The sequence below is a fragment of the Phyllobates terribilis genome, unplaced genomic scaffold (genome assembly GCF_046119375.1).
Source record: "Phyllobates terribilis strain yellow unplaced genomic scaffold, ASM4611937v1 Scaffold_162__1_contigs__length_4246735, whole genome shotgun sequence".
Classification (NCBI taxonomy): Eukaryota; Metazoa; Chordata; class Amphibia; order Anura; family Dendrobatidae; genus Phyllobates; species Phyllobates terribilis.
Genome location: NW_027362922.1, coordinates 3,547,768 through 3,571,438, shown reverse-complemented (window position 1 = coordinate 3,571,438; position 23,671 = coordinate 3,547,768). Strand labels below are relative to the sequence as shown.

The following is a 23,671-nucleotide window of genomic DNA, read 5'->3' as shown; positions in this document are numbered from 1 at the left end:
TCCTCAGACAGTTCTTTGGTCTTCTTTCTTTTCTCCATGCTCAATGTGGTACACACAAGGACACAGGACAGAGGTTGAGTCAACTTTAATCCATGTTAACTGGCTGCAAGTGTGATTTAGTTATTGACAACACCTGTTAGGTGCCACAGGTAAGTTACAGGTGCTGTTAATTACACAAATTAGAGAAGCATCACATGATTTTTCAAAGGGTGCCAATACTTTTGTCCACCCCCTTTTTTAGGTTTGGTGTGGAATTATATCCAATTTGGCTTTAGGACAATTCTTTTTGTGTTTTTTTCATTGAAGACAAATTAAATGAAGATAATAATACCAAAGAATTTGTGATTGCAATCATTTTCAGGAAGAAACTGAGTATTATCTGACAGAATTGCAGGGGTGCCAATACTTTTGGCCAGCACTGTATACACGGCTCCGGAAAAGCTACATTCCTCCAACACATGGTGAATTTACACTTTAGCAGAAGTAGAGTAGAAATTCCCAACTGTAATGCCATCCTTCAATATATGTAACAAGCAATACATTCATTAAAACATTTTTTTTTATTATTTAAGAACAAGCGCACTAACAAAATGGAGGACAAATAAATAAGTGACGTTTCACTGTTTAATCTGTTCAGTCAGTCAGGGGCATCTCCACAGCGATCTCTTCCAGCATGGCAAGGAAAGATGGAAGACTGTCAGCAGCATCTGGAATACAAAGTTATTTTGACTAGTGTAGAAAACCTATTTGACCTGCTATATAGCAATTCAGTGGTGTCCAATGACCCACATTAAGCATATAACGGCAGTTAAAGATCCGGTGCCCCCACCGTTATAGGAGGTATACTTAATGAGTACCCCTGGATGTGACCCCATCAGGTATTCTCCCATCACCTCTAGCTTCAAGCGCCCTCTAACCGGCAGTATCATTTTCTCTCAAGCTTCCCACCCATCTACACATCCAGATCTGCTGTTCTTTGCAGGGTTCTTCACAAGTCACCATCTGGAGACCTGCTCTTTATGGCTGTTCGCTAGACCTGATGTAAATGCACCCAGCTGTAAGGCACACGGGGGGTCTGAGCCCCAGAATGCGGACCCCTGCTGTAGGGAATGAGGCTAGTGACACTGGATAACAGTTATATGGGGAGAGTGAGGAGAACAAGGAAGCTAATGGTCAAGTCACTCAAAACCCAGCCCACCAGTCTAGACATGGATGAGGATTGTAGCCTGTTACCAACATGGCCGAGATCACTACTTAAATGGAATCTGCCATCAGGATTTTGGGACCTAATCTGAGCGACCGATTCCAGCGATGTGACACTTATCGGACTGCTTAGTGTAGTGCTGATAAATATCAATAATTATCAGTAGGAGACCACCACTAGAGGACTAGTAAACCTGCTGCCATGTAGTCCTACAGAGCTCATCCTCATCACTGATTAGCAGCTTTGACCATGGGTACAATTAATGGTGGGGTTACACAGAGCTCAGCATTCAGAGAACTGCTAGACAGAGAAAAGTGATGTCGCTTACTGTCATTTTTATGACCACAGGAATCAGGGTCTCTGCTACCCCATCTGAGTGCAGCACAATGTAGGGGCAATCACCTGGTGACAATTTTAACCCCATCAGCTGTACTCCTTCCCCTGCTGCTAGTTATAGGCTGCAGCAGTGACAGTGCAGGGGAAAGGGAGCGAGCTGTAAACCCTGCATGGCAAGACAGCGGGGCTCTGATTCATCCAGACTGGTGTTATTAAAGTATTTGCACCATAATTCTGGCGTCATATCTAACTGCTGGCAGTCACTGTTTTCACCAAATGGTTTTAGGCTTTTACAGTGCTTGGTATGAAGGTGTCAGAACTGCAGTCACCCGTATTGATGACAGTACCATGATGTGTAGTGATCTCTGCAGAGTAAGGCTGGCTTTCACCATCTTATCTGCCATTTCAATTATAATCACCTACCTGACACCCAACTAAGTGCAGGGATGTCCATGAGGGCCGGCTCTAGGCTTAGTAGAGACACAAACCTTTTAGCATCATTCACATTAGCTATAAGACCGACACCAGCCAGGGAGAGGTGACTCAGTTTATGTTCTTCTGGGACATCAAAGGTCTCAAAATCTACAAGGCAAAAAAATATATAATATAGTTTTAGCATAGGTTGATCTTTGGTAAAGGAATAAGCAACTGGCTGCTCAAAGATACCCAGCAATCTTGCTGCAAGTCCACTCATATCTTATGGTTTAAAAGGGCTTTAATGTGGTGCTTAAGATTAGGAGGCATTCCTAGATTGTAGTAAGATACGGCACTAAAATCTCTGTAAATACTACACCAACATGTGTGCTAGTTAGAAATTCACACATTCACCAGACATGTGGACAGGACAGTTTGGAAGAAATTACAAAGAACCAATCAAGAACCGAATATAGAAAATGTATGCATAAATAGGAAAAAACCTTTAATGAATACACGGTTAGGTAAGAGAGTGACACTAGAGACCGGCGCTCACACCAATGTACATACAATAGTTAAAATACAAAAATATAGAATAGATCTCACAGACACAGGGCAAAGTGTGTGGTATGGAATCCAATATATAATGTATCTGAGCAAAGATTATAGATCTAACCATGCAATAGCTCTGTCCAAGAGTAATTGAATAAATCTACTATATGACGAGATAAGAGTGCTTGTGCATAATCTAAATAGGGATTCCCAACACTTGGGTGGGCTCCACACAAGTCTCTGGACCACACAGGTACTAATGCTTTATTTACTACCGACCTTGATATGCACTAAGCACCTTTAGATTTATTCAATTACTCTTGGAAAGAGCTATTGCATGGTTAGATCTATAATCTTTGCTCTGATACATTATATATTGGATTCCATACCACACACTTTGCCCTGTGTCTGTGAGATCTAGTCTATATTTTTGTATTTTAACTATTGTATGTACACTGGTGTGAGCGCCTGTCTCTATGGTGTCACTCTAAAAAACCTTTAATGAATACACGGTTAAGTAGATTTCCTATTTATGCAGAATTTGACTATTTTGTTCGGTTGTTCTTGATTGGTTCTTTGGCATTCCTAGTTTACCTTTGGGCTCAATGCACCAAAATGGGTCATCTAGCATCAATGAACTTGAACCACCTTCACTGCACACGTCAGTGTTGTGCCCTCCTCTCCCCACCCCCAAATAGCTGCAGAGTCCCACCTGTATAGTGGAGCCCAAGACCACACTCTGGATCTCTGGCACTCCTGATGTCACGTGCAGGGGCCCCAGGAGCCTCCGAACACCACACTGACATCTGTCTGCTCTCCTCCACAACTGAGCAGCAGCAGAAGCCCAGCTAACAGACATTGCTGTCACTGCAAACACTCATTGGATTAACTGACACGATGTCAGCGAGTTTCTGAAGATCCGGATACTGCAGCCATGAGATCTGTGGCTGCATTAGGCAGATGGGACATTGCAGCTAATAGAGAGTAAGAGTGTAACAGAGATGGCCCTAAACTGCATTTAAAGGGAATCTGTCACCAGGTTTATTGCCACCTGATCTGAGAGCAGCACAACGTGGGGACAAAGATCCCCAATTCCAGAGACGTGTTGCTTTCTGGGCTGACTGTTGTAGTTTTGATAAGTGATCCTCCACCAGCAGGAGACTGCCACCAGAGGACTAGTAAAGCTGCTGCCATGTAGTCCAACCCTGTCCCCACAACTGATGGATAGCTCTATACACCGTGCATAGGCAGAAAGCTACCAATCAGTGGTGTGGGTGGGGTTATACAGAGCCCAGCATTCAGAGCATTTGTAGATCTGCAGCAGACACAGTTACTCTGAACTGCACCAAGCGATCCATCACTGTAATCAGGGTCTCTGCCCCTAAATCATGCTGCTCTCAGATGGGGCAGCAAAATCCTGGTGACAAATTCACTAACCCCATCCAGCTTCAGGTGCAAATATTAGAATTGATTCTGATGCTCAAAATTAAATGTAAAGGCAAGTGGCTAATGGCAGGCAATAGGTACAGCAAGGTGTGGAAGAGTTACCTGCAGGATTGTAGGGAACAAACTTCTCAATGTCGGGGTACTGCTGTTCGTCTGTCTTATCAGAAGTGTCAGAAACCTAGTGGGGAACGGGAACCAGGTCACAAGCTTCATTTATCCAGTATTTACCATTAGGTTCTCCATATATGATCTGAAAAGGAGTCAGCCAAGCCCTTGTGGCCTAGCTGTGGTCTGGCCATACACTGTTTGGCTAGCAGCCATCTCTCCCAACATACAGATGAGCTCTCATGTGTTCTGTGGGGAGGAGGGTAATCTGCTGCCTCTAAGCAATGTGTGCCTAGAGAACAAGGAGCGGGTATTTGAACTGAACATTTGTTAGGGCAGCCAGGAGACCCCCATACACGTTACACAGCTAGATTAGCCAGATATTAGCCCACTTTAATCCAACAGATAATAATGGGACTTGTAATAGTAGAAAATGCCATGTGGTCTTCTTGCAGATGTTCCTGTGGCATTTTAGGATTATGTAGATACAAGTCTGTACATCAGTACAGGGCAGAACACAAGAGCGGTGTATGATCAGAGCTGCGGTAGTACATTATACCTGTATAACAGCTGGCGCAGGCTTTGGCACTTTCCGGTCTCCTTTCAGAGGCTGCCCGTTCTTCTGGGTCATTACTTGCTTGTTGATATTTCCTAGAGCTTTTCTTGATGTTTTCCCACATGATACAGAACCGTGCACTTTGTCCTGGTGGGTTTTCACAAGCGACTTTCCTTTTTAAAAAAAAAATCAGATACCTTTTATTAAAAGACATTTTTAACATTGCACATAAACATTGAGGCATCACCCAACTGGCAATGCCCTTCAAAACCCACCCGTTCCCCCTCCCCCCGCCCATTACACCCCCAAAAACCATATGGCAAAGACAAATTTAATTACAGACGGCATATTATCATATAGCTTATCTAACTGTTAAAGCATTGATAATTTGATCCATGGATACAGAGCATAATATCTAATAGTCAGTGATTAGTTAAGTAGAACCTGAGAGACCACAACATTTCAGACTCAACTGATATTTAAAATGGACATAATATGATAACCATGAAACGTGCTCCATCTACACCAGATTTGATCAAATTTCCGTATAGCCTTCCGCTTTTTGTACACTCCCTCTTCTAATCTTAATAAAAGACGCAATCTATCCAAGAATTCCTGGAACCTGAGAGGGATCCAACCAATGTGCAGCTATAAGCTTTCTGATCTGATATAGAGTCCTCTTAACGGCTATTATTTCATCCTCGTCACATCCTATTATTTCTACATGGCCCAACACACACTTTAGGATATAAGGGTAGATTACACTCAAACATATTATTAATGTACTACACACACATTCCAGAATACCGCGACCCTCCTACACGTCCACATCATATGCATAAGATCTGCTCCTTCCTCTCCACATTTTGGACACACACTGTCATTCCTTGCTCCAATGCGCTGTAGAAATTTGGGAGTTCTATATACCCTATGCAATAAGTACAACTGTGAGAGTCTATGTGCCGCACATGTAGATAGTATCGGAACGCTCCCCACCACATCTTCCCATTCTTCCGAGGTTATAGTACCAATGTCACGCTCCCACCTCTCCTTAACATTTAAGGGTCTGTCCCACTGAAATTGCTGCATAAGTATCCTGTAGATTCTGGAAATCAATCCCTTCCCACCTCTATGGCATAATAATGTGTTAAACAGTAGATGATGTTGGATTTTACTCTGCATATGTCGCGGCTGTACAAACCATGCATGTCTTATTTGGAGATAAAAGTAGAAACTAGTTTGTGGAATACAGTATTCTTCTTTCAGCTGATGGAACGATTTAAATATTTCCCCCTCTAATATTTGTGCCACATTAGTTATTCACAATTTTTCCCATATTCCGAATCCTTTCAATTTCTGGATCTCTGGAAGGCCCGCATTATGCCACAACGGGGTAAAACCCTCTATTCCCAACAACAGTTTGATTTTCTGCCACGTTTTCCCCATAAGTGCTAGGGTCGGAAGATGCCGCCTAGCATCCCACCCCGAGATTCCCGTTTCTAGAAAGGAGGTAATTGGCAAATTGTGTTTGAGTAGAAGTATCAGTTTATCTAGGTTCCCCTGAATTAACCAGAGTTGTTGAGTCTGAGAGGCTAGAAAATATATCCATGGATTAGGTGCGGCTAGTCCCCCCTGATCTTTGGGCCTTTGAAGTGTATCCAACCCCTTTTTTCCAGATCAATTCCCGAAATAGTGCTTGAAATTTATAAAATTTTCTCATGGGGACCCAGACAGGTGAATTATGAAGGATATATAATAATTGGGGCATTAACACCATTTTAATGAAGTTAGTTCGACCTACTACTGATAGGGGGAGTTTGCTCCAAGTATTGGCCTTTTGTTGAAATCTGGTAAGCAGTTCAAGTAAGTTTAAAGGAATGTAATCTCCGATAGATGTGGTCACTCTAACTCCGAGATATTTAAATTCTCGCACAATCTTCAATCAAGTATTCCCTGCCCTAGTATTCAGAGACAAACCATCCACCGGCATAAGAACTGATTTATCCCAATCAATCTGTAGGCCAGAATGATCTCCAAACTCCCTTATTAAATTCATAGCCGTCGTCAGAGATTGCTCCGTGTCGCCCAAAAACAACAGAAGGTCGTCGGCATATAGGGCTACCCGCTCCTCCAGTGTTTTATAGCGGAACCCCTGTATTTCGCTGCTGGAGCGAAGCTTAACAGCCAACGGCTCCATAGCCAGGGCGAACAGTAAGGGAGACAACGGGCAGCCCTGACGCGTGCCTCTGCCCATTTCAATGCTACCAGAAAGATTGCCATTAATTTGAATCTGAGCTACCGGATTGTTATACAGAAGCCGCGGCCAGGCCCGAAATCCAGTACCAAACCCCATCTTTCTCAAAACAGCCCATAAATACTCCCATTCGACACTATCAAAAGCCTTAGCGGCATCAAGTGATAGCACTGCCCTACCACCCGCATTTTGTGACTGCATTTGCAGATTAAGAATTAATTGCCGTCGACTTGGCCGGTATAAACCCAGTCTGGTCTTCTGCAACCAAATGTGTGATAACCGCCACCAGTCTGGTAGCCAAGACCTTAGCTAAAATTTTTACATCTACCGAGAGTAAGGATATTGGCCTATATGATTAAGGGTTTAATGCATCCTTTCCAGGTTTTGTCAAAAGAACTATGCTAGCCTCCCTCATTGAAGTCGGCAAAGCCCCCCCCTCCCTCGCCCCCTTAAGCCCTTCCAGTAACCTGGGAAGCAAAACCCCCCCAGCTTCCTTATAAATTTCCGCGAGGATCCCATCAGTACCAGGGGCCTTGTTATTTTGAAAATCTTTTAAAGCTTCCTGCATCTCCTCCAGTGTAATTGGTGCATCTAGTTGCTCTCTCTGGCCATCTGTCAGACATGGTATTTGCATATCATGAAGATAGAGATCTATGTCCCTTTGCGCCTTAGTCAGTTTGGAGGAGTATAATTGTCTGTAAAACTTCCATTGAATCAGTAGTTACCGCACCCTTAGTATCCCTGATAGGTGCAATCATAGGAGCCCCAGTCTGGGCCTTGGCTATGGTGGCCAGCAAGTGCCCTGTACTCTCTCCCTCCACATAAAATTGCTGTTTAAGAAAGAACCGTTTATGCTCCGCTTGTTTCAATATATGATCATTTAGTGTAGCCTGTGCCCGTGTCCAGTGTTCCCTATTCTCTATGCTTGGGGACCCAACATACCTCTGTTCCAATATGTCTACTTCCCTCCGCAGCTCCTGAAGACGGGCCCTGTTTTTGGATTTGATCATGGAAATTTCCTTAATCAGGATCCCCGGTAAAAATGCCTTCATGGCTTCCCATACCGTATTTAAAGGGGCAGAGCCTATGTTGTCTTTAAAGAAACGATCCAATTTACCTGCTAAGTCCATCTGTTCCCCAAATACATCCAGCCAGTAGGGGTTAAACCTCCACAGTGCCCTTCTGTTTATGGTGCCAGGATCGACCCCCAAAACAACCAATAATGGTGAATGATCAGATAACAATCTCGTGCAGTATTCTACTTTAGTAACTAGAGGGACTAGATGACTATTTCCCAGAGCCAGGTCAATTCTGGACAGAGGAATAGGATGGCGAGTAACACGAATACTGCTTAACATTTGGGAATCGAGCCCGCCACACATCTACCAAGCTAATTTCCTGCAAGACACTTGCCAACGACGTCTCTTGAGCAGCCCCTCCCCCAACATTACCCCTATACTTATCAAGCTCAGCGTGTAGGTACATATTAAAATCACCGATGACTAACAGGGGTATGGTAGCAAATTCCGTTATCCACGGGAATAGCTGGCGCACAGTCTGTATAGAGAAAGGTGGAGGAACATACAGAGCAATTAGACAAGTTCTAAGCCCAGCCACTCTGCACACTAGACATACATACCTTCCCTCCCTGTCACAAATACTTCCTTCACATTCAAAGGGTAAATTCGGAAGAATCAATCTACTAACCCCCCTAGAATAAGTACTATGTGTAGAATGATAGGCCGGCCCCCTCCAAAGCTTGCTCAGTGCCACAGCGGCCCCCGTATCGCAATCCGTCTCCTGTAAATCTTTAGTTGTGATCTCCCATACCTCTAATATTCCAGGATACTACATTAACCTGCTTAACCATATTTTAACGATTGAAAATGAACTGTCACATGCCCCCCTCTGTACCCACTCCTGCGTCTGACCATCAACATTATAACATTGTACTAATACACAGTCTGTATTAATCAAAGTAGATTTTGTTCTTTTACCGCCATCACTCCCTCATTTAACATCCCCTCCCCCCTAATTAAATGGATACCAACAGCCGTAACATGAAGAGCCGGATATTTAGCCTCATGCAACCTAACACGCCTTAGCACACGAGGCGCCGTGGCATAAGGTGCATCACAGACTCCCCCATTTTTCCCCCACACAGCGACTTTCCTTTAGGGAAATCTAGATCATGTGAGGACGGTTCCTGAGCCAACCATGTGGACCATCAATGGGCATGAAAGTGAAAGATTGCCAACACCAAAGCTGCAGAGGCAAAAGTCTTCCAATACACAAGGAACAGAATTATGCCCACCTGGATGTCAGGTGTACTAGTAATCCCAGCACCCAGCCCTCATGCCCAAAAGGACTACGTCATATCTACACTAAAAGGATTTCACGTGACAAAACCCCACTGGAGTGGCACTTTAACCTCTTACCAACATGATTTGCCGTTACATGATATGCCAGATGTGACTTCACGCCTGGAAGATGATGGCTGTGATATTTAGCCATCATCTGCCTTTAATAGCCACATGTAGGCCAGAGCTCCACCTGTTAGAGATGGACAGTGGCATTACCAGCGAACTGAGAAGGGAGTCATGCCATGTGCCCATCTGTGCCCCTGTAACACGATCGTGGGATGCCATCACTGTCAGGAAGGAGTCTGCTGAAAAGACCCATGCCTGTCATGACAGATCTGTGAATGCTGGCTATATACTGCAGTATTGCTGTACATAACACAAGAAATCAGATGATTGCATGTTCAAGTCCCCTAAGGGGACAAAAAGGAAAAAGTAGAATCTGAACATTCAAATCACCCCTGCCCCTCTATGACCCATTTTAAAATAAAACATATGGGCATTACTTCTGTAAAAGTCCAATCAAAATATAAAAATAATTTACCTGATCAGTGAACGGCATAAAAACAAAAACCCTCATATGGCTGTACTGACAGAAAAATAAAGTTACTGCTCTTAGAAGAGTAAGAAAAATGCAGAGATGGGAAATAACATGGTCAGGAAGAGGTTAAATTCTGCCACTTCTATAGAAAACTGAACCCATTTGCCAAATAAGGCAGGGGGTTAGAGGAACACCGACCTTATATTGTAGAGATCAGGGGTGGTCTTGTAGACTTCTAGGATGCTTAAGAAGTGGACATTCCCTTTAAGCTACATTGTGCAGACAAAGCCATGGCAGTGTAGAAGGCCGACAAGATCTCAGTGGAAAGGCTGCAGGTTTGCGTCTGCATTAGGCAAGTTATAGAGGTAGAAGTGTTGGGACCTTGTTGCTGTGCAGGTAGAATCTGGAGCCTCGGCACCGTCCTGCGTAGTCCATACTACAGGGAGGAGGAGCAGCGCCATGTGTAGTAATCTGAGCAGGATAGTCAGTGTTCAGCCAGCACTGATGGAGACTGACACCCCAACTCATTACCCAATACATGACAGGCTTAAAGACCCTCTCCCATCAGAGCTTATCCTCTTAGTATATTGTAATCAGATTATACAGCACTGTACTTACAGCTGCTCATTATACCTTTCTACTGGGCTAATTATTCTCTTTTCTCTGCTCTATGTAGAATTAGGAAGACTCTTCCCTGCAAAAATCATTCCCCTCCTGACCAAGCTGCTCTCATCCCCCTGCCAGGGACTTTTGCAGTGACTTATGACTCATACAAGGAAAACTGACCTCCTGTTTCTACATACAGCTTATAAATATTATCAAAAATGTCCAATCACATTGTAAATATAACGACATCCAAAAATGGGTGTGTGGCAATGGACACATGGACAGTGTAGAGCAGGGGTCCTCAAACTACGGCCCGCGGGCCACATGCGGCCCGCGGAGGACTTTTATCCGGCCCGCCGGGCTATGGGCGGAGGAGAGGAGAGCGGTGCCATTGCCCGCCCTTCCGCCCGCTTGCTCAGGGCCCTGGCAGGCGGATACTTACCTCTTCCCGTGCCTCCACAGATCCGCTGTCTTCCTGCTGTGCGCTTCCTGTGACGTCTCAGGTCAGAGGGCGCGGTGACGTCTTTACACCGCACTCTCCCGAGGGGCATTATATGGGGAGTGACATGCTGCATGGGGCATTATATGGGGGGTGACATGCTGCATGGGGCATTATATGGGGGGTGACATCCTGCATGGGGCATTATATGGGGGGGGAGGGACATTCTTCATGGGGCATTATATGGGGGGTGACATCCTGCATGGGGCATTATATGGGGAGGAAAGGGACATCCTGCATGGGGCATAATATGGGGGGGGGGTTGACATGCTGCATGGGGCAATATATGGTGGGGGTGACATGCTGCATAGGGCATTATATGGGGGGGTGACATGCTGCATGGGGCATTATAAGGGGTGGAACAGCCTGCATATGGCATTATAAGGGGGAAACAGCCTGCCTATTGGGAACATTTACCTGCCCATTGAGGACCTATGCTGCCTATTGGGGATATTTACCTGCCTACTGGGGACATTTACCTGCCTATTGGGGACATTTACCTGCCTATTGAGGACCTATGCTGCCTATTGGGTACAGTTACCTACCTATTGAAATACCGGTTGATTTAACTTTACTTGTTCTTCATTTTAAATATTGTATTTGTTACTGTATTGTTTTTTTAAACTACAAAATAAGATATGTGCAGTGTGCATAGTAATTTGTTCATAGTTTTTTTTAAAAACTATATTCCGGCCCTCCAATGGTCTGAGGGACCGTGAACTGGCCCATCTGTTTAAAAAGTTTGAGGACCCCTGGTGTAGAGGGTTATGTAAAAGAATGGGAAGCCACTAGGCGGCAGCACAACCTCACATAACAGGATTTTTGATCCAGATGGCTGTGAATGTACTAGTCATTAGGTTACCTGACTCAGGGTCCTTCTAAGAATGAAATAATCATTCATAGATCCCAACAGCCAAATGTAGATGTATTGAAGTACAACAGTGAGACATAATACCTGTGTAGGATTGCATTGCCAAAACCAGGATAGAAAAACCCAACTCAGACGTACATTTCGCCTTCTGCCTTCTAAAATTTTAAGTGCTATACAATATGATGATTGCAATATATTGAGAATAAAAACTTTGATTATTGCTTCTGTAAAGATGGGTGGGCAGAAGAAACCAAGTTCATTATGAGGTGGACCCCCAATTAACACTTGTGGGGAGGCGCAATTAATTTGTAAAAAACCAAAACACTGGAGGGGTGCTTTTTTTACTGCATTGCTGGAGTGGCGCTTTATATACAATTGCCCGGTCTCATACTCACTTGCTGCCGCCTTTGTTTTCCAGAGTTGCTCCCATCGTTGTCCGGTGAAGAGTGACCTGTTGGCTGCTCCAGTGTTTCATGGAGCTGCGGAGGTCACTTTCCCATACAAGTCTATGAGAGCCTTGTTCTGGCTTCCATAGAGTTGCATTGAGATCTTGTGTCGTAGCTTCTGACTTATGGCCAGTCAGCTGCGCTCACAAGATAGTGCCATAGGAACAGAACAGTGCCGAAAAACAGTGAAGACGCCGGAGGGCGAGTATATGACCAGAGGCCCTACATTTAAAAGAGCCATTCCAGCGCTGAAAACCAAACAAAAAAAGCTGGAGTGGTGCTGTAAGTCCCAACTTTCCATGAGTATCAGGCGGCTCCACCATGCCCTGTCCATGCTCCACCCACTTGGCAGAGCTGGCTGACCTGGCATGAAAGTGCTAAAAAGGTCACAATTTTTAATCATTAAGTTGCATAAAAGTTTTGACTTGTCAGAGTTCTGCTAGAAATCTATTAAACCCCTTGATGAATTGGGGCCAGATCGGCCGTTACCTTTAGAAACCACTTACCGGCACCTGATAGTTGTGCACGATCTCTGGACAACAGCGCAGCATTAACATCACCGTTCTCCTGGTCAGTGTAGATCACGGTCGCCATTATAGTCAGATTCTGCAGGCAAAATATAAGAATGAGCCACATTTCATTGTAGAACACACAAACAAGTAGTGTCCTCCTCACCAACCCCTGGACAATCTCCTCACACCACAACTCAGGAATATTAGAGGAGCCCTTCATTATGATGGTCCTTGTCAGGAGGAATATAGCGTAAGCTCAGAAGAGGAAGCCATTCCTGGTAAGCAGGTGCCCAGTGTTATAGCGATGATCCTCCTACAGATGCCAGGACCAGAGAATAGAGGCCTGTACCTCCAACCACAGCAACAACCCATTACAGGGACCGGACAGATCCTTAGTGCTATGTGCAGCACTGATCAGCAGCCATATCTACACTGCAGCAATTACCCATCACAGGGTCCTGACAGATCCATAGTGCTATGAGCAGCACTGACCAGCCGCCATGTCTACACTGCAGCAATTACCCATTACAGGGTCCTGACAGATCCATAGTGCTATGAGCAGCACTGATCAGCAGCCAAGTCTACACTGAAACAATTACCCTTTACAGGGTCCTGACAGATCCATAGTGCTATGAGCAGCACTGATCAGTAGCCATGTCTACACTGCAGCAATTACCCATTACAGGGACCTGACAGATCCATAGTGCTATGTGCAGCACTGATCAGCCGCCATGTCTACACTGCAGCAATTACCCATTACAGGGCCCTGACAGATCCATAGTGCTATGTGCAGCACTGATCAGCAGCCATGTCCACACTGCAGCAATTAACCATTACAGGGACCTGACAGATCCATAGTGCTATGAGCAGCACTGATCAGCAGCCATGTCTACACTGCAGCAATTACCCATTACAGGGACCTGACAGATCCATAGTGCTATGAGCAGCACTGATCAGCAGCCATGTCCACACTGCAGCAATTACCCATTACAGGGTCCTGATAGATCCATAGTGCTATGAGCAGCACTGATCAGCAGCCATGTCTACACTGCAGCAATTACCCAATACAGGGTCCTGACAGATCCATAGTGCTATGAGCAGCACTGATCAGCCGCCATGTCTACACTGCAGCAATTACCCATCACAGGGTCCTGACAGATCCATAGTGCTATGAGCAGCACTGATCAGCAGCCATGTCTACACTGCAGCAATTACCCATTACAGGGACCTGACAGATTCATAGTGCTATGAGCAGCACTGATCAGCAGCCATGTTTACCCTGCAGCAATTACCCATTACAGGGTCCTGACAGATCCATAGTGCTATGAGCAGCACTGATCAGCAGCCATGTCTACACTGCAGCAATTACCCATTACAGGGTCCTGACAGATCCATAGTGCTATGAGAAGCACTGATGAGCAGCCATGTCTACACTGCAGCAATTACCCATTACAAGGTCCTGACAGATGCATAGTGCTATGAGCAGCACTGATCAGCAGCCATGTCTACACTGCAGCAATTACCCATTACAGGGTCCTGACATCCATAGTGCTATGAGCAGCACTGATCAGCAGCCATGTCTACACTGCAGCAAATACCCATTGCAGGGTCCTGACAGATCCATAGTGCTATGAGCAGCACTGATCAGCAGCCATGTCTACACTGCAGCAATTACCCATTACAGGGTCCTGACAGATACAAAGTGCTATGAGCAGCACTGATCAGCAGCCATGTCTATACTGCATCAATAACCCATTACAGGGTCCTGACATCCATAGTGCTATGAGCAGCACTGATCAGCAGCCATGTCTACACTGCAGCAATTACCTATTACAGGGTCCTGACAGATCCATAGTGCTATGAGCAACACTGATCAGCAGCCATGTCTACACTGCAGCAATTACCCATTACAGGGTCCTGACAGATCCATAGTGCTATGAGCAGCACTGATCAGCAGCCATGTCTACACTGCAGCAATTACCCATTACAGGGTCCTGACATCCATAGTGCTATGAGCAGCACTGATCAGCAGCCATGTCTACACTGCAGCAATTACCCATTACAGGGTCCTGAGAGATCCATAGTGCTATGAGCAGCACTGATCAGCAGCCATGTCTACACTGCACCAATTACCCATTACAGGAACCTGACAGATCCATAGTGCTATGAGCAGCACTGATCAGCAGCCATGTCTACACTGCAGCAATTACCCATTACAGGAACCTGACAGATGCATAGTGCTATGAGCAGCACTGATCAGCTGCCATGTCTACACTGCAGCAATTACCCATTACAGGGTCCTGACAGATCCATAGTGCTATGAGAAGCACTGATGAGCAGCCATGTCTAGACTGCAGCAATTACCCATTACAGGGTCCTGACATCCATAGTGCTATGAGCAGCACTGATCAGCAGCCATGTCTACACTGCAGCAATTACCCATTACAGGGTCCTGACAGATCCATAGAGCAATGAGCAGCACTGATCAGCAGCCATGTCTACACTGCAGCAATTACCCATTACAGGGTCCTGACAGATCCATAGAGCAATGAGCAGCACTGATCAGCAGCCATGTCTACACTGCAGCAATTACCCATTACAGGGACCTGACAGATCCATAGTGCTATGAGCAGCACTGATCAGCAGCCATGTCTACACTGCAGCAACTACCTATTACAGGGTCCTGACAGATCCATAGTGCTATGAGCAGCACTGATCAGCAGCCATGTCTACACTGTAGCAATTACCCATTACAGGGACCTGACAGATCCATAGTGCTATGAGCAGCACTGTTCAGCAGCCATGTCTACACTGCAGCAATTACCCATTACAGGGTCCTGACAGATCCATAGAGCAATGAGCAGCACTGATCAGCAGCCATGTCTACACTGCAGCAATTACCCATTACAGGGTCCTGACAGATCCATAGTGCTATGAACAGCACTGATCAGCCGCCATGCATACACTGCAGCAATTACCCATTACAGGGTCCTGACAGATCCATAGTGCTATGAGCAGCACTGATCAGCAGCCATGTCTACAATGTAGCAATTACCCATTACAGGGTCCTGACAGATCCATAATGCTATGAGCAGCACAGATCAGCAGCCATGTCTACACTGCAGCAATAAAACATTACAGAGACCTGACAGATCCATAGTGCTATGAGCAGCACTGATCAGCAGCCATGTCTGCACTGCAGCAATTAAACATTACAGGGACCTGACAGATACATAGTGCTATGAGAAGCACTGATCAGCAGCCATGTCTACACTGCAGCAATTACCCATTACAGGGTCCTGACATCCATAGTGCTATGAGCAGCACTGATCAGCAGCCATGTCTACACTGCAGCAATTACCCATTACAGGGTCCTGACAGATCCATAGAGCAATGAGCAGCACTGATCAGCAGCCATGTCTACACTGCAGCAATTACCCATTACAGGGTCCTGACAGATCCATAGAGCAATGAGCAGCACTGATCAGCAGCCATGTCTACACTGCAGCAATTACCCATTACAGGGACCTGACAGATCCATAGTGCTATGAGCAGCACTGATCAGCAGCCATGTCTACACTGCAGCAACTACCTATTACAGGGTCCTGACAGATCCATAGTGCTATGAGCAGCACTGATCAGCAGCCATGTCTACACTGTAGCAATTACCCATTACAGGGACCTGACAGATTCATAGTGCTATGAGCAGCACTGTTCAGCAGCCATGTCTACACTGCAGCAATTACCCATTACAGGGTCCTGACAGATCCATAGAGCAATGAGCAGCACTGATCAGCAGCCATGTCTACACTGCAGCAATTACCCATTACAGGGTCCTGACAGATCCATAGTGCTATGAACAGCACTGATCAGCCGCCATGTATACACTGCAGCAATTACCCATTACAGGGTCCTGACAGATCCATAGTGCTATGAGCAGCACTGATCAGCAGCCATGTCTACAATGTAGCAATTACCCATTACAGGGTCCTGACAGATCCATAATGCTATGAGCAGCACAGATCAGCAGCCATGTCTACACTGCAGCAATAAAACATTACAGAGACCTGACAGATCCATAGTGCTATGAGCAGCACTGATCAGCAGCCATGTCTGCACTGCAGCAATTAAACATTACAGGGACCTGACAGATACATAGTGCTATGGGAAGCACTGATCAGCAGCCATGTCTACACTGCAGCAATTACTCATTACAGGAACCTGACAGATCCATAGTGCCATGAGCAGCACTGATCAGCAGCCATGTCTACACTGCAGCAACTACACATTACAGGGTCCTGACAGATCCATAGTGCTATGAGCAGTATTGATCAGCAGCCATGTCTACACTGTAGCAATTACTCATTACAGGAACCTGACAGATCCATAGTGCCATGAGCAGCACTGATCAGCAGCCATGTCTACACTGCAGCAAATACCCATTACAGGGTCCTGATTGATACATAGTGCTATGAGCAGCACTGATCAGCTGCCATGTCTACACTGTAGCAATTACCCAATACAGGGTCCTGACAGTTCCATAGTGCTATGAGCAGCACTGATCAGCCGCCATGTCTACACTGTAGCAATTACCCAATACAGGGTCCTGACAGATCCATAGTGCTATGAGCATCACTAATCAGCAGCCATGTCTACACTGCAGCAATTACCCAATACAGGGTCCTGACAGATCCATAGTGCTATGAGCAGCACTGATCAGCAGCCATGTCTACCCTGCAGCAATTACCCAATACAGGGTCCTGACAGATCCATAGTGCTATAAGCAGCACTGATCAGCAGCCATGTCTACACTGCAGCAATTACCCAATACAGGGTCCTGACAGATCCATAGTGCTATGAGCAGCACTGATCAGCAGCCATGTCTACACTGCAGCAATTACTCATTACAGGGTACTGACAGATCCATAGTGCTATGAGCAGCACTGATCAGCCAGCATGTGTACACTGCAGCAATTACCCATTACAGGGTCCTGACAGATCCATAGTGCTATGAGCAGCACTGATCAGCCGCCATGTCTACACTGCAGCAATTACCCATTACACGGACCTGACAGATCCATAGTGCTATGAACAGCACTGATCAGCCGCCATGTCTACACTGCAGCAATTACCCATTACACGGACCTGACAGATCAATAGTGCTATGATCAGCACTGATCAACAGCCATGTCTACACTGCAATTACCCATTACAGGGTCCTGACTGATCCATAGTGTTATGAGCAGCACTAATCAGCAGCCATGTCTACACTGCAGCAATTACCCATTACAGGGTCCTGACATCCATAGTGCTATGAGCAGCACTGATCAGCAGCCATGTCTATACTGCAGCAATTACCCATTACAGGGTCCTGACAGATCCATAGTGCTATGAGCAGCAATGATCAGCAGCCATGTCTACACTGCAGCAATTACCCAATACAGGGTCCTGACAGATCCATAATGTTATGAGCAGCAATGATCAGCAGCCATGTCTACACTGCAGCAATTACCCAATACAGGGTCCTGACAGATCCATAGTGCTAAGAGCAGCACTGTTCAGCCAGCATGTGTACACTGCAGCAATTACCCATTACAGGTTCCTGACAGATCCATAGTGCTATGAGCAGCACTGATCAGCCGCCATGTCTACACTGCAGCAATTACCCATTACAGGGTCCTGACATCCATAGTGCTGTGAGCAGCACTGATCAGCCGACATGTCTACACTGCAGCAATTACCCATTACAGGGTCCTGACAGATCCATAGTGCTATGAGCAGCACTGATCAGGAGCCATGTCTACACTGCAGCAATTATCCATTACAGGGTCCTGACACCCATAGAGCTATGAGCAGCACTGATCAACCGCCATGTCTACACTGCAGCAATTACCCATTACAGGGACCTGACAGATCCATAGTGCTATGAGCAGCACTGATCAGCAGCCATGTCTACACTGCAGCAATTACTCATTACAGGGTCCTGACAGATCCATAGTGCTATGAGCAGCACTGATCAGCCAGCATGTCTACACTGCAGCAATTACCCATTACAGGGTCCTGACATCCATAGTGCTATGAGCAGCACTGATCAGCAGCCATGTCTACACTGCAGCAATTACCCATTACAGGGTCCTGACAGATCCATAGTGCTATGAGCAGCAGTGATCAGCAGCCAAGTCTACACTGCAGCAATTACCCATTACAGAGTCCTGACATCCATAGTGCTATGAGCAGCACTGATCAGCCGCCATGTCTACACTGCAGCAATTACCCATTACAGGGACCCGACAGATCCATAGTTCTATGAGCAACACTGATCAGCAGCCATGTCTACACTGTAGCAATTACCCATTACAGGGTCCTGACAGATCCATAGTGCTATGAGTAGCACTGATCAGCCGCCATGTCTACAGTGCAGCAATTACCCATTACATGGTCCTGACAGATCCATAGAGCAATGAGCAGCACTGATCAGCAGCCATGTCTACACTGCAGCAATTACCCATTACAGGGTCCTGACAGATCCATAGTGCTATGAACAGCACTGATCAGCCAGCAAGTGTACACTGCAGCAATTACCCATTACAGGGTCCTGACAGATCCATAGAGCTATGAGCAGCACTGATCAGCTGCCATGTCTACACTGCAGCAATTACCCATTACAGGGTCCTGACTTCCTTAGAGCTATGAGCAGCACTGATCAGCCGCCATGTCTACACTGCAGCAATTACCCATTACACGGACCTGACAGATCCATAGTGCTATGAGCAGCACTGATCAGCAGCCATGTCTACACTGCAGCAATTACCCATTACAGGGTCCTGACTGATCCATAGTGTTATGAGCAGCACTAATCAGCAGCCATGTCTACACTGCAGCAATTACCCATTACAGGGTCCTGACAGATCCATAGTGCTATGAGCAGCAATGATCAGCAGCCATGTCTACACTGCAGCAATTACCCAATACAGGGTCCTGACAGATCCATAATGCTATGAGCAGCACTGATCAGCAGCCATGTCTACACTGCAGCAATTACTCATTACAGGGTCCTGACAGATCCATAGTGCTATGAGCAGCACTGATCAGCCAGCATGTGTACACTGCAGCAATTACCCATTACAGGGTCCTGACATCCATAGTGCTGTGAGCAGCACTGATCAGCCGCCATGTCTACACTGCAGCAATTACCCATTACAGGGTCCTGACAGATCCATAGTGCTATGAGCAGCACTGATCAGGAGCCATGTCTACACTGCAGCAATTACCCATTACAGGGTCCTGACATCCATAGAGCTATGAGCAGCACTGATCAGCCGCCATGTCTACACTGCAGCAATTACCCATTACAGGGACCCGACAGATCCATAGTTCTATGAGCAGCACTGATCAGCAGCCATGTCTACACTGTAGCAATTACCCATTACAGGGTCCTGACAGATCCATAGTGCTATGAGTAGCACTGATCAGCCACCATGTCTACACTGCAGCAATTACCCATTACAGGGTCCTGACAGATCCATAGAGCAATGAGCAGCACTGATCAGCAGCCATGTCTACACTGCAACAATTACCCATTACAGGGTCCTGACAGATCCATAGTGCTATGAACAGCACTGATCAGCCAGCAAGTGTACACTGCAGCAATTACCCATTACAGGGTCCTGACAGATCCATAGAGCTATGAGCAGCACTGATCAGCTGCCATGTCTACACTGCAGCAATTACCCATTACAGGGTCCTGACATCATTAGAGCTATGAGCAGCACTGATCAGCCGCCATGTCTACACTGCAGCAATTACCCATTACACGGACCTGACAGATCCATAGTGCTATGAGCAGCACTGATCAGCAGCCATGTCTACACTGCAGCAATTACCCATTACAGGGTCCTGACTGATCCATAGTGTTATGAGCAGCACTAATCAGCATCCATGTCTACACTGCAGCAATTACCCATTACAGGGTCCTGACAGATCCATAGTGCTATGAGCAGCAATGATCAGCAGCCATGTCTACACTGCAGCAATTACCCAATACAGGGTCCTGACAGATCCATAATGCTATGAGCAGCACTGATCAGCAGCCATGTCTACACTGCAGCAATTACTCATTACAGGGTCCTGACAGATCCATAGTGCTATGAGCAGCACTGATCAGCCAGCATGTGTACACTGCAGCAATTACCCATTACAGGTTCCTGACAGATCCATAGTGCTATGAGCAGCACTGATCAGCCGCCATGTCCACACTGCAGCAATTACCCATTGAAGGGTCCTTACATCCATAGTGCTGTGAGCAACACTGATCAGCCGCCATGTCTACACTGCAGCAATTACCCATTACAGGGTCCTGACAGATCCATAGTGCTATGAGCAGCACTGATCAGGAGCCATGTCTACACTGCAGCAATTACCCATTACAGGGTCCTGACAGATCCATAGAGCAATGAGCAGCACTGATCAGCAGCCATGTCTACACTGCAGCAATTACCCATTACAGGGACCTGACAGATCCATAGTGCTATGAGCAGCACTGATCAGCAGCCATGTCTACACTGCAGCAACTACCTATTACAGGGTCCTGACAGATCCATAGTGCTATGAGCAGCACTGATCAGCAGCCATGTCTACACTGCAGCAATTACCCATTACAGGGACCTGACAGATCCATAGTGCTATGAGCAGCACTGTTCAGCAGCCATGTCTACACTGCAGCAATTACCCATTACAGGGTCCTGACAGATCCATAGAGCAATGAGCAGCACTGATCAGCAGCCATGTCTACACTGCAGCAATTACCCATTACAGGGTCCTGACAGATCCATAGTGCTATGAACAGCACTGATCAGCCGCCATGTATACACAGCAGCAATTACCCATTACAGGGTCCTGACAGATCCATAGTGCTATGAGCAGCACTGATCAGCAGCCATGTCTACAATGTAGCAATTACCCATTACAGGGTCCTGACAGATCCATAATGCTATGAGCAGCACAGATCAGCAGCCATGTCTACACTGCAGCAATAAAACATTACAGGGACCTGACAGATCCATAGTGCTATGAGCAGCACTGATCAGCAGCCATGTCTACACTGCAGCAATTACACATTACAGGGACCTGACAGATACATAGTGCTATGAGAAGCACTGATCAGCAGCCATGTCTACACTGCAGCAATTACCCATTACAGGAACCTAACAGATCGAAAGTGCTATGAGCAGTATTGATCAGCAGCCATGTCTACACTGCAGCAATTACTCATTACAGGGTCCTGACAGATCCATAGTGCTATGAGCAGCACTGATCAGCCAGCATGTGTACACTGCAGCAATTACCCATTACAGGTTCCTGACAGATCCATAGTGCTATGAGCAGCACTGATCAGCCGCCATGTCTACACTGCAGCAATTACCCATTGAAGGGTCCTGACATCCATAGTGCTGTGAGCAACACTGATCAGCCGCCATGTCTACACTGCAGCAATTACCCATTACAGGGTCCTGACAGATCCATAGTGCTATGAGCAGCACTGATCAGGAGCCATGTCTACACTGCAGCAATTACCCATTACAGGGTCCTGACAGATCCATAGAGCAATGAGCAGCACTGATCAGCAGCCATGTCTACACTGCAGCAATTACCCATTACAGGGACCTGACAGATCCATAGTGCTATGAGCAGCACTGATCAGCAGCCATGTCTACACTGCAGCAACTACCTATTACAGGGTCCTGACAGATCCATAGTGCTATGAGCAGCACTGATCAGCAGCCATGTCTACACTGCAGCAATTACCCATTACAGGGACCTGACAGATCCATAGTGCTATGAGCAGCACTGTTCAGCAGCCATGTCTACACTGCAGCAATTACCCATTACAGGGTCCTGAAAGATCCATAGAGCAATGAGCAGCACTGATCAGCAGCCATGTCTACACTGCAGCAATTACCCATTACAGGGTCCTGACAGATCCATAGTGCTATGAACAGCACTGATCAGCCGCCATGTATACACAGCAGCAATTACCCATTACAGGGTCCTGACAGATCCATAGTGCTATGAGCAGCACTGATCAGCAGCCATGTCTACAATGTAGCAATTACCCATTACAGGGTCCTGACAGATCCACAATGCTATGAGCAGCACAGATCAGCAGCCATGTCTACACTGCAGCAATAAAACATTACAGGGACCTGACAGATCCATAGTGCTATGAGCAGCACTGATCAGCAGCCATGTCTACACTGCAGCAATTACACATTACAGGGACCTGACAGATACATAGTGCTGTGAGAAGCACTGATCAGCAGCCATGTCTACACTGCAGCAATTACCCATTACAGGAACCTGACAGATCGAAAGTGCTATGAGCAGTATTGATCAGCAGCCATGTCTACACTGTAGAAATTACTCATTACAGGAACCTGACAGATCCATAGTGCCATGAGCAGCACTGATCAGCAGCCATGTCTACACTGCAGCAACTACACATTACAGGGTCCTGACAGATCCATAGTGCTATGAGCAGTATTGATCAGCAGCCATGTCTACACTGTAGCAATTACTCATTACAGGGACCTGACAGATACATAGTGCTATGAGAAGCACTGATCAGCAGCCATGTCTACACTGCAGCAATTACCCATTACAGGAACCTGACAGATCGAAAGTGCTATGAGCAGTATTGATCAGCAGCCATGTCTACACTGTAGCAATTACTCATTACAGGAACCTGACAGATCCATAGTGCCATGAGCAGCACTGATCAGCAGCCATGTCTACACTGCAGCAACTACACATTACAGGGTCCTGAGAGATCCATAGTGCTATGAGCAGCACTGATCAGCAGCCATGTCTACACTGCACCAATTACCCATTACAGGAACCTGACAGATCCATAGTGCTATGAGCAGCACTGATCAGCAGCCATGTCTACACTGCAGCAATTACCCATTACAGG

General features: G+C 46.3%; 1 protein-coding gene across 1 annotated transcript; it reads right to left on the bottom strand.

Moving 5' to 3' along the window:
• Nucleotides 1-633: 633 nt before the first annotated feature.
• Nucleotides 634-6,966, bottom strand: LOC141207889 (securin-like). The gene is made up of 5 exons (XM_073664454.1): nucleotides 6,957-6,966; nucleotides 4,617-4,786; nucleotides 4,055-4,130; nucleotides 1,964-2,122; nucleotides 634-707 (listed from the first exon to the last, which is right to left on the bottom strand). The coding sequence occupies exons 1-5, from the start codon at nucleotides 6,964-6,966 to the stop codon at nucleotides 634-636; spliced, it is 489 nt and encodes a 162-aa protein (XP_073520555.1).
• Between the last annotated feature and the right edge of the window lie 16,705 nt (nucleotides 6,967-23,671).

Excerpts from the sequence above, each read along its gene's own strand:
- LOC141207889 (XM_073664454.1), bottom strand. Across the intron at positions 4,131-4,616 it reads CTGCGCCAGCTGTTATACAG|GTTTCTGACACTTCTGATAA; the intron begins GTATAATGTACT and ends GTTCCCCACTAG. Across the intron at positions 708-1,963 it reads TGCACTTAGTTGGGTGTCAG|ATGCTGCTGACAGTCTTCCA; the intron begins GTAGGTGATTAT and ends TTTGTATTCCAG.